This window comes from Mirounga angustirostris, unplaced genomic scaffold, assembly GCF_029215605.1.
Source record: "Mirounga angustirostris isolate CCGP_5_RB_7025 unplaced genomic scaffold, mMirAng1.0.hap1 SCAF_6, whole genome shotgun sequence".
Classification (NCBI taxonomy): Eukaryota; Metazoa; Chordata; class Mammalia; order Carnivora; family Phocidae; genus Mirounga; species Mirounga angustirostris.
This window is the reverse complement of record NW_026991714.1, coordinates 47,338,073-47,350,131: the sequence shown is the minus strand read 5'-3', so window position 1 is coordinate 47,350,131 and position 12,059 is coordinate 47,338,073. Positions and strand designations below refer to the sequence as shown.

General features: G+C 48.0%; 1 protein-coding gene across 1 annotated transcript in view; it reads left to right on the top strand.

Annotated features, from left to right (window-relative positions):
* Nucleotides 1-322: 322 nt before the first annotated feature.
* Nucleotides 323-12,059, top strand: part of LOC135364821 (complement factor H-related protein 4-like) — a 64,900-nt gene continuing 53,163 nt past the window's right edge. Inside the window, 1 exon segment of the mRNA XM_064595525.1 lies at nt 323-401. Within this exon segment, the coding sequence (XP_064451595.1) occupies nt 323-401 (79 nt within the window).

The window sequence follows — 12,059 nt, the reverse complement described above, 5'->3', positions numbered from 1 at the left end:
CAGCTTCTGTATCAACCATTCCATGACCCAGATTGCAACTTCCGACTTGACATCCTCTTTATTACATACTACTTAAAATGACAATTCCCAGAGTAGGTAAATAATTCATAGCCCCTCTTGTCCTCCTCAATCCGGTTTTCACAGTATGGAGCCTCAGTCTGTTCCAATGTATTTGGAGAAGTATGTAACATCCTCTAGTGGTGAGTTTATGTATTAAAAAAATCACGTTGCCGCAAACCTGCAGAGGTTGGGAATGACTATTAACTGCTCCTTTAATCACATCCTTGGTAGCCCATTTCAATGAAAGCTCTAATTTTAAGACATGCCGACTCCTGCGAGTTCCTGTTTTTCTAAACTGCAGGAGTGCATCTTTGAGATTTTCAAAATCGAATTCAGATTTGGTAGGTAACTATTCTACAAAAGATGTCAACGGATCGATGTTGTTAGTTGGGTGTAGACGGTGCGGCCGGAAAGCTGGGAGAAGGGTGGGTGGGGGGCACCGAGGGCAATTCTGCTCGTTAATTCTGGTTGGACAACATTCTAAGGCAGAAAGTCTGAAGACACTCTGTCCCCTCCCACTCCAGACACACAACTGAATGATGTCCACACTTAACGATTAACACATTCCCAGCCAGCACACCCCAAGTTGGGAGCAATTCCTGGGACCTAGCTTACAACCTCCATCTCTCTCTCTGATTCAAGAAAGCCTCGTGAATGAGGACGAGCACACGGAGAATGGTGAACGAGGGCGCAGCAGGTTCCAGGCCTGGAGACTGGGCTGCGTCACTCCACTGATGGCCAGGGGTGTCACCTGACCCTCGCAGGATTCTTTGGCTCTTGGACTTATTGCTAAAGGAGGGTGGTTTCCTGTCCCATCCTTAATGACACATGCAACTTCTATAAACTTGCTCTTTTTGGAACTAATCAAGAATCAGTCGACTGAGAAAAATGAAAAAGATTTTCTTTTTGGTAAAACAAGACAACCAATTGGAATAAGGCACATTCTTCAACATCCATAAGAAACAAATGCAATTTATTGCTTTTCTTAAAGCACCCACCTGTGGTCATGGTGAGTGCAGTAGCAAAGTATATGTATGCAATGCAGATGTGTGTGCAGGTGTTTGTTTATTTGATAGGTCGTTTTAAATAATAGTCAATAGTCATTAGAGTATTTAAATAATAGTCATAGTTCATGTTCAAGTAAACATTTAAGTACCTACCATGTTTTAAACATTGTAATTATTGTAAATTGTAAATTTACATTGTAAGTATAATGATACGAAATAAACCACCAGAAAAAAAAAAATCTCAAAAAAAAAAAAAAAGAAACACATGCAAAAGCAATCACGGTTGCATAAGGAAGAAGAGGGACTGCCAAGAAATGTGACATTAATATTGGCAAAGCCCATTTGTTTTTTAAGTAGAAAAAAAGCAAAATGCGCCTGTGTTTGGAAATCAGCATGCTGTTTCTTTTATGACAGGGATGGGAAATAAATTTAAATTGCTTCTAATCTGATCCACTGCAACAGCTGCTGGGAGCTTTGTGCTGATAATGATGGGGCCGAGTTTGGGGCGGGGAGAGGGAAGGCTGCGATTGTTCTGGACCAATGGTGGCAAGCATTACATCTTCTTGCCAACTCTACCCTATTGTGATGTGACTCAGGCCACTGCTTCTCAAGTGCAAAATGTGCTCTTTAGTTCAGGTAAATGCTCCTTGGCTAAGGGTAAGTTTAGTTTATGAGTCTCAGTGAGAATAAGTGGGGGATCATCTCCAGTACAGGAGCCGATCTATGGATTTTTAAAGACATCAAAACAAGCTAAAATAGACACTGCAGGTAATACTGGAAGGAAAGGCATCGACTAACTTATATTTTTATGGATTAAAGATTAGAGGATAATGGTTGGTTTACGGATAGGGCTAAACTGGGCAAGCTGGTTGTAGTATCCTCTGGTAAGAGACACCTGGGAGCCTTGATTGTACCAGAAGGCCCAGGACCCCATCAGGTTAGGGTTAGGGTTAGGTCCACTGGGGACTGTCTGTTGCCCATTTCAGCTGATGACTCAGAACAATTGCCAATGGGTGGGCTCTCTTCATTCTTCAGGCAGTGCAGGTGGTTGGGGATAGACCCAACTTCCACAGGCCTGGGGGGGCCCCCGACTGCTCAAAGGCAGCTGATGGGACACGTACCGCACATGTGTGAGCCATGCAGCTCAGGGGAGCCAGGTACCTGGAGCATGGCAATGTCTGGGGAGGTGAGCTCACAGGAGTGAGTGACTGCGGCTTCGTGGTATTGAATTCCAAGCCTTAACTGACACAAATGTGCATCTATATTTTTTAAAGATTTATTTATTTATATTTATTTGAGAGAAGAGAGAGTGCCCTCGTGTGCATGTGCATGAGCTGGGGGAGGGGGAGGGGGAGGGGCAGAGGGAGCGGGAGAAGCAGACTCTCCACTGAGAAGGGAGCCCGATGCGGGGCTCGATCCCAGGACGCCAGGATCATGAGCTGAGCCAAAGGCAGATACTTAGCCAACTAAGTGACCCAGGCACCCCCACAAATGTGCATATTCCCGTGGAAGGCAGAGAGGAAGAATCTGGACTGCCTCGCCAGGCCTGGGTGGGAGGCCTGGCCAGGGTCGCCCTCTATAAGACACACCTGAGAGCCTTGATTGTGGCAGAGGGCCATCAGGCGTTCTGGTCTCATGGGGGCTGATAGTCACTCTCTGCAGCTGCTGCCTCAGAGCAGTTTTCAGGAGGCGGGATCCCTAGTTGCCAAAGGCTACGCAGGGCGCCGGGCCTGTGCTATATGGGTTTAGAGGACTGGGTCTGCCCGAGGCCAGTTGATTGGTGCATATTGCGCATAAGCAGGCTGCATAGCTCAGGCTAGCCAGGGAGCTGGGATGCGGAAATGCTGGGCCAGGTCAGTTCACAAAAAAAGGGCTCTGGGTGGGTACCTGGAATCTGCCTAGTTCCAAGGCTTACCTACACAAATGAGCATATTCCCCCAAAGACAGAGCTATAGAAAACTATATTACCAGTGTGGAAAGTGTGGGATGGTCAAAATGATGCCAGCAGACCGGGTGCAAGGACTCGGGCTGTGGGGGGGGGTCCCATAGGAGGGAAGTCAAACACAAGCCAGCGGGAGGTGCAAGCAGAGTTTACTGAAGATATGGAGAGAGCAGATACAGACCCCCAACCAGGAGACTCGGAAAGGAAAGGAGCACGAGCATGAGTCTCCTCTTTGTTTCGGGTCTGGTGTACGTGTCCTCTCAGGCATCCAGGAACTGGTTTGGGCAAGGACAAGACCCAGGTGTCATAAGTCACTTATTCCTTGAAGCCAGGGGTCTTGGCGTCAAGAAGTCTAGCGCCCTTGGCTTAGGAATTATCTGTTGTGCTGGAAGACTCCAATGATATCATTAACTCTTTGTTCCATACAAGGAAGACATGCACTGAAGCATGTGTAGGGTGGGGGTGCAGGTCTTAGTAAGAATAGAAGCAGGAAAAAAAAAAAGCAAAGGGGCAAAAAAACAGCTTTTTCTTTCATGGGGTCCCTTTTCCCCTGTCTCAAAAATACCCTTTATAACAGACAGATGGGAGTCTTGCTTGCTGGAGAAGCTTGGGATCTCACCAGGGAGCCTGTCCATTGGGGACTAATGGCAGTTTAACGCTGATACCTCAGAAAGATTTTTGGGGGAGTGGGCACTCTCTACCCTGGAGGCTTTGCAGGTGTTGGGGACCAGCCTGAACCCCAAAGTTCTGAAATGCTCCAGCAGCCAAAGGCTGGCTGACAGAGTATAGACTGCTCATGCGCAAGCAGTGCAGGTCAAAGGAGCCAGGAACTTGGGAAAAGGCAGCTGTAGGGAGAGGGGGAATCACAGGAGCAGGTGATTTGCAGCCCCTGGCATCTGCCTCATTTCCAGCCGAATTCCACACAAATGCGCATATTCCCCCTGAAGGCTGAGCTGGAGGAAACTGTTTACCTGAGGACATTGCCAGCATGTGACCCAGCACACGGGCTGGAGTAAGCCAACAAGACACCCCTGGGTGTCTGGACTTCTGGAGAAGCTGGGGGTCCCCAAGGTACAGCCAGTGCAAATGTGGACTGTTGCCAGTTTAAAGCTGCCACCTCAGATTTTCGGGAATGGGATCCCTCCACCCAGGAAGCTACGCAGGTGGTTCAGGACCCACCTCAGCTCCACAGACCTGGAGAACCCGCCCCCCGCCCTCCATGACCTAACGGCATGCATTCTGCACATGCGCAAGCCAGCAGGTAAGGGTCACGGGGACTTGGAACTGGGCAAGTGTCTGGAGAGGCTGGGGCAGGGGAGTGGGCTACACGGGTACAAGGCATCAGCCTAATCCAAGCCCTAACCGACACAAATGTCCATATTCCCCCTGAAGGCCGAGCTGGAGGAAACTGGACTGCTTTGGTACCCTCCAATAAGAGACCCCTGGGAGCCTTGATTGCTGGAGAACCTCGGGACCCCCGAGGCAGCCAGTCCAAATGGGGACTGATTATCACCATTTAAATTTGCCACCGCGGAAATATTTTGCCAGTGGGCTTCCTTCACCCTTAGGCCGTCCAGGGGGTCCGGTCCTCCCACAGCTCCATGGGCCTGGAGCGCGCCTGCAAACCACAGGTGGCTGACAAGGTGCGGATTGCACATGCGCAAGCCGCGCAGGTCAGGGTAGCCGTGATACTGGAAACAGGACAGTTGTAGAGAGAGGCCTGGTCACAGGAGCAGGCTGTTTGGGGTACAAGTATCTGCCTCATCTCAAGTGCTATACAAATGCCCATTGTCTTCTCCCTGAAGACAGAGTTGGAGGAAACTACCCTGACTGGCCAGCATCCAGACTGGCCAGAGTAGCCTCCAATAAGAGACACTTGGGAGCCTCCATGGCTAGAGAAGCCAAAGGCTCCTCAGGCAGCCAGTCCTCATGTGGACTATCACCAGTTTAAAGCTGCCACCTCAGAAAGATCTTTGGGAGCGGGATCCCTCCAGGCAGGAGGCTATGCAGGTGGTTCGGCCCGGCCCGAGCTACACTTAGAAGACATGGTGTGTACTGCGCATGCACAAGCCGTGCAGGTCCGCGTAGTCAGGGACCTGCATGCAATAGGGCAAGTGTCCGGAGAAGCCAGGTCCCGGGCGTGGGTTGTTGGTGGCGCAAGGCATCTGGCAAATTCTGAACACTAATCTACACAAATGCGCATATTCTCCCTGAGGGCAGAGCTGGAGGAACCTGGAACTGTCTAGCCAGGCTGGGCCACACAGGATGGTCAGGGTACCCTCCAATAAGAGACCTTTGGAAGCCTCGATGGCTGGAGAAGCCTGGGACACCAACAGGCAGCCAGTCCAACTAGGGATCGGCAATCCCCAGTTTCAAGTGGAGACTCAGAAATATTTTCGTGGCATGGGCTTTCTATACCCTGATGCCATTCTGGTAATTGGGGTCCTGCCCAGACTCATTGGTCCTGAAGTGCTCCTTGCAGCCCAAGCCCTGCTAACAGGGTCTGGACTGCTAAGGCATGGGTTGGGGGTTAGGGAGGAAGACAGGTCAGGGCAGGCAGGGTCCTGAGAAAGGACAATGTCAGCTGAGTATGGTCACAGGAGGGAGCTCCTGGAGGTACCTGGCATCTTTCTAATTCTAAGCCTTAACCTACACAAATACACATATTCCCCCCGAAGGCAGAGCTGGAGAAATCTGGCCTGCCTTGCCAGGGCAGTGGTGGGTGAGATTACTGGGGTACTATCTCTTAAGCAATACTCAGGAGCATTGATTGCTGGAAAAGCTTGGGATTTCATCAGGCAGTCAGTCCAAATGGCAACTGAAAATGGCCAATTTAAGAAGCCTTGGAAAGATTTTAGGTGGGTGGGCTCTCTCCACCCTGAAGGCTGTGGACCAAGAAGACCACAAGTCTGTAAAGCCCAAAGTGTTTATTTGGAGCCTTAGGGATTGCAATCTTGGGAGACACAGAGTTGACCAACATTTGAATTATAAATTGTGAGCTCAGGAGTGCAGCCTTGTAAAGGCAGAAACCACAAGGTTACATAACTTGTTTTGAAAGAATTATGAATGGTGCTGGTGGAGTTCAGCTGACTGATACAGGATTAGCTATTTAGCTAGCAGATGTTACATTATCTCCATTTCAGCCCAAAGTAGAAGGGAACATTCTGGGAAGTGGTCTAGTTGCAGTTGACAAAAGTCAAAAGTTCATGGTGTTCCTAGAATTGAACAGGAGATGGGCATAGGCTCTGCTTTCTCAATACCTTCCAGACTCTATTTTGAATGACTCTCTTAACAATGCTTACTTCATGTTGGAATTTTTTTTTTCACATTTCCCCCTTTTGATCAAGATCTTTCAGACAGGAAAGCATCAGTGATCAATTTCATGATGGTGGAGTTTCATTTCATCGCTGCAGTGGTTGGCAGCCTCCTCTTGGTCCATCATATCTCTCAGGAAGGGGGATGTTTCACAGCTGATTGATATTTAGTATATTCAACAAGGTGCTAGGTGAGAGTCTTCTGGCCTCGAGGAGTAACGAGGAGGTTTGAGGAAATAAGGTCTAGCCATCAATCAGTTTCTCATTTCTTTTAGTCAAAGGGTAGATCTGATGAATGGTTTCAAGTCTTTGAGCAACTGTCATTGACATTTTGAGTAGTACAGCAATAGGAAATATGCAGTACAAGCAATTTGAAAATAGCATATAGGACAAATTAAAATAATCCAGCTAAAAATATCACAAAACTTAAAATTACACCTCCGGTGGTAAAGCTCAAATGCCCCTTTAAGGATTTGGCTAGTTTGAGCAAAGGAGTGGTTTCCCATACTACTTGTTGTGAGGTGTTTACCCAAGTACAGCAAGAGGTATTAGGTACGGCACAGACTCCTCCTAGGGCTGCAAGTAAATAATCTAAAGCCATCCTGTTGTGAAGGACTACCCAAAGCAAGGGAACCTAAAGATCTTTTCTGGGCTCCAACGGCTCTGGGGGTGGTTCAAGCTACTCTGTTAACAGTTCTGGTAAGACTTCTCATCATAACTTCCAAGTCTGCTGTGCCTACTCCAAGCCACGGACCTATGACTCGGTATCTGATCTCTGAAATATCTGACAAGAAGGCCACAGCCTTAGCTATGGCCACAGCTGTTGTCTTCATATTCAGAAGGGTCCTCATCAGGACACTCATCGACTATGGATGAGGCTCTTTTTCTTCTTGAGTGAGATTCAGGAAGCCATTTTGAGAATAGTAAAAGATGTTAAATGCCCCCCCAAGGCCTCTCCAACTGTCAGGACATTCATAGGCCCAAGACTGGTGAACCTATCCACAAAAATATATGCTTTATGCACAGAGCATGTTGGGGGAAGTGGTCCAGTTGCAACTGACAAAAGTCAAAAGTTCATGGTGTTCCAAGAATTGAAACAGGAGAGTGCAAATGCTCTGCCTCCTCTGACTCCATTTTGAATGACTCTCTTAGCAATGCTTATCTCATTTTGGAATCTTCTTTCACAAGGCTATGCTGGTGTTTGAGGACCTGCCTGGGCTCCACAAGCTTGGCAGCTCCAGCAGTAAAAGGCCAGCTGACAGGGTGTGCCCTGTGACTGCCCGTTTGCTGCTGGGGCAGGTCAGACTAGCCAGGAAACTGAAATTGTGTTAGGAGAAACCCGGTCATGGGAGTGGCCTATTGGTGATACCTGGCATCTGCCTAATGCTTAGCCTAAACCTACATAGATGTGCATATTCCCCCCAAAGGCAGAGCTGGAGGAATCTGGGTTGTCTTGCCTTTGTGGGACAGAGTGGGAGGGCCAGGGTCTCCTTCAATAATGGACACCTGAAAGCTTCGATTGTTGGAGAAGCCCAGGACCCTGTCAGGCAGTCATTTTAGTTAGGGACTGATGGGGCCAGTTTAAAGCTGCTGCCTCAGAAAGTATTTAAGGGGAAGGGCTCTTTCCACCCTGAGGCCATGTAGGTGATTGGGGTCAAGCCAGAGCTCCACAGGGCAGAAGTGACTCCTACAGACCAAGGCCTGCGGACAGAGGGCAAACTGTGCACGTGTGGGCCTCACAGAGCCAGGAACCTGGTGTGAAGCAATGTCAGGCAAGGCCGGGTCACTGAAGGGGACTCTTGCTGGTACCTGACATTGACCTGATTCTAAGCACTGACCTCCACAAATGTGAATATCACCACCCCCCGCCACCTGAAGGCAGAGCTGGTTGAATCCGGACTGCCTTGCTAGGGCTGGTTTGAGTGGGCTCCAATAAGAGATGCCTGGGAGCCCATCAGGCCCATTCCACGAGGGGACTGACTGTTGGCCATTTCAGCAATGCCTCAGAGTGATTTTTGGGGTGCTGGCTTCCTCCACGCTGAGGCAAAGCGTTAGGTTGGGGGTGGGTCTCAGCTCCACAGGCCTGAGGGCTCTGGCTGCCCCAGGGCAGCTGCTGGAGTGTGGACTGTGCATGTACAGAGTAGCTGGGGACCTAGAACAGGGCAAGTGTCTGGAGAGGTCGGTTCACAAGAGCGGGCTCTTAGAATAAAACATTGGCCTAATCTCAAGGTCTGCTGATCCGTTGTGAAATATTCCCCTCGAGGCATTGTTAGAGGTTTTTCAACTGCCCTGCCAGGGAAGGATTGGGCAGCAGGACAAGGTATTCTCCATTAGAAGACGCCTGGGGGTACTGGTTCCGGAAGAAACCTGGAACCCCAACAAGTATCATGTCCACATGAGGACTGTTGCCCACCTGCAGCTGTCACATTGGAGCAATTTTCAGAGGGTGGGCTCCCTCCATGTCAGGGATTGTGCTGAGATTATGTTGGAGGGTGACTCAAGTTCCTCAGGCTTGGAGGGCTGGGACTCCCCAAGGCTGGCTTGTGGGTCTGTACTTGACACATGTGAACCGTGCAAGTCTGGGTAGCCAGGGACCTGCAGCAGGGCAATGTTGGGTGAGGCTGGGTCATAGGACGTGGGGCTCTTGGGAATACTTGGCATCTAATTCCAAGCATTCATCTCCACAAATGCACCTATTCCGCCTGAGAGCAGAGCTGGAGGGATCTGGTATGCCTTGCCAGGGCTGGTTTGGGTGATTGGCTGGTATAGCTTTTACCAACAGACCGCTGGGAACCTTGATCACTGGTAAACCCCATACCTCATCAGGCAGTGAGTCCAAATGGGAACGGAGTGTGGCCAGTTTAAAGCTGCCACCTTGCACGGGTTTTTGGGGGTTAGGCTCCCTCCACACTGGACACTATGCCTTTGGTTGGGGATGCATCTCTGCTGCCCGGCCCTGGGAGTAGCCAGGTAGCCCAAGTCTGGCTGACAGGGTAGGTTCTGCACATTCGTGGGCCACTGAAGATCTGGAAAATCAGGGACCTGAACTGAGCCACATCTGGAGAATCCAGTTCTCACAAGTGATCTCTTGGGGGTCCATGGTATCTGCCTTATTCCAAGGCCTAACCTACACAAATGTGCATGTGGGGGCCAATGGCAGTCTGCCCCAAAATATGCCCCTTTGGGATATTATTTTGAAATAAAGTTATATAAGAAACAGCCAGCGCAAGGAGAACACACAGATACACTCTCCCTCCACTGTATCTCCTGAAAACAGGAAATAAATTGCCCATGTGAAAGGTTGGGACACCTTTCCCTGTACCAGGATGTGAAGAGACATCCTTATCACCAGAGAGAGGGAATTCTATATAAACAAACCTTGTTACTTTTAATAATTTGCTACCTCAGACCAAATTCTTTTTAGAATTCCTTACTGACTGAAGCCATCAAACATAAGTTTTCTTTTAACTATTACTCACTGGTTTATTGTTTCTTTGCCTAAAAAGCATAAAAGCTGGCTGCCTTGGTCATTCCTTTGGGTCTCAGTTTTAATGTTGGGCCTCTATGCACAGTTAACTAAACTTTTTTTCCTTCTGTTAATCTCTCTCATGTCAATTTAATTCTTAGACCAGCTAGAAGAATCTTGAAGGATGGAAAAATATTTTTCCTCCCCAACGGCTGGCACAGTCAACAGGATGGACTTTGCTGGCTGGACACGGCTGCAGCTGAGATCCTGGGACAGGTAGCAAACAGCTGACATAAGGTAAGAGTCTTTACTTGGCTCTCTAAGTGCAGGGTCTAATGCAATGAGAATGAAGGGGGCCCTTTTTATCTCTTTCTAAACGTAGATTAGCAGGAGACAATATTCGTGGAATTCGTTACTTGGGCTTAGCATCTCTGGTAAATTTGGTAAAGTGCTCTTTGTTTGACCCACTTCCCCCAAAAGAGGGTCACTGTTTGTCTTTCTCTTCTGTGTCATTTGCCATGAAAGAAATTATGGTAGAGAAGGAACACAGGCATTGGCCTTATCAGCCTGCCGTTCGAACCAGCCTCACAGACTGGTGTGCTCATGGTTCTCATCAGACCGTGTCTGTTTAGACAAACTTTGCGGTGGGCCCCTCTGTAAAAACCAGATGAGGGTTTTCCTTTTGTCTTGTTTTATGTCTGAAACCTTTACTTTGAGACTAGTGAGACTGTTCTCTCTGGTCTCCGCCATCCGGAGGGTGACTTAACCTGGGCACAACTTGGTGGGTAGTCACATAGACTGGGGTTCAGAGACACACAGTTATAAGCAGTGCTCCCTTTGGCTGTGCCAGCCACGTCTCTGAGGAGTTAGTCGTAAGAGGTCCCTTGCCAATAAGGGACCTTTGTCATCTTAACCTTTATTGTTTGTTAGTGCTGGAAAAGTCCCATTGCAGTAATGTCACCTCGTGTCATAGATTAGCACGACTGACTGGAGACATCTCACATTTTTGTGGGAGACCAGAGACATTGTTTTCACTATCCCATTTTTACTACTTGTACAATAAAGGCCTTTGTTTTCTTAGGCTATTTTTGGGGAATAAACTTGTGAATCGTGGGTGCCGCATCATCTAGGCCCTCTCCAGGGATGCCTCCTACACCCAAGGGCTAAGCCTGGAAAGTTGCCTCTGGGTCGTTCCATAAAAAGGCTTATTGGCTTGAGTCACTATTGAGATCAATATGATCCTACTCATCATGGCCAGATGATGGCTCCTTTAAATTGGCTGTATTTGAAAGAAAAAAAAACAAACCACTTTTTTTTTTTTTTAATTTTTTATCTGAGAGAGCACAAGTGGGGAGGAGGGTCGGAGAGAGAGTGAGAAGCAGATGCTCCGCTGAGCAGGGAGCCCGATGTGGGGCTCGATCCCAGGACCCTGAGATCAGGACCCGAGCTGAAGGCAGATGCTTACTGACTAAGCCACCCAGGTGCCCCCAAACCCTGCTCTTTATAGAGCATTCTCAATTGTCTTATTAGCGTAACAGCTGGCCTTAGGGACTCTCGACAAGAGGAAAGAACAGAAATTAGACTTCAGACAAATATTATTGTCCATATCCAACGTAAGTTCCCCTTCTTAAAATCTGGCCCCATCTGCCTATTTTAACTTCCCTTTACCTATCCTGACTTAAAAAAGCACTCTGATCCAATCTCTGGGTTCAAAGTATACGGGTTACTCATGTAAATGTTGAAAGCCAAGAAATGACTCTAACAAAAGTTCTCTCTCTCTCTTTCATAAATAAAATAAATTAAAAAAAAAAAAAGGTAGGTCAGTTCCTTAATATCCAAGCTTTAATCCCGTTCTCTGGGGGAATTAGAAACTATTGCTTTTGTCTTGAAGATCTCTACAAAACCAGAAATGTAACTCTAGAAACAAGTCAAAACCCACCTATCTTTACCACTCCCCAAACCTTGCCTATTCCTCTCAAAATATTTGTAGATATCAGAAAACACCAGGATATGAGAACAAATGGCCTTGTACTTAAAAGAGGTAAATAATAATTACTCTAAAACTAAACAAACAAACAAACAAAACGCTTTCATTCTTTCTCTGGGAAGCCTGCTTCTCCCTCTCCCACTCCCCATGCTTGTGTTCCTGCTCTCTCTGTGTCTCTGTCAAATAAATAAATAAAATCTTAAAAAAAAAAAAAAAAGAAGCAGGCTTCCCGTGGAGCAGGGAGCCCGATGTGGGGCTCAATCCCAGGACCCTGGGATCATGA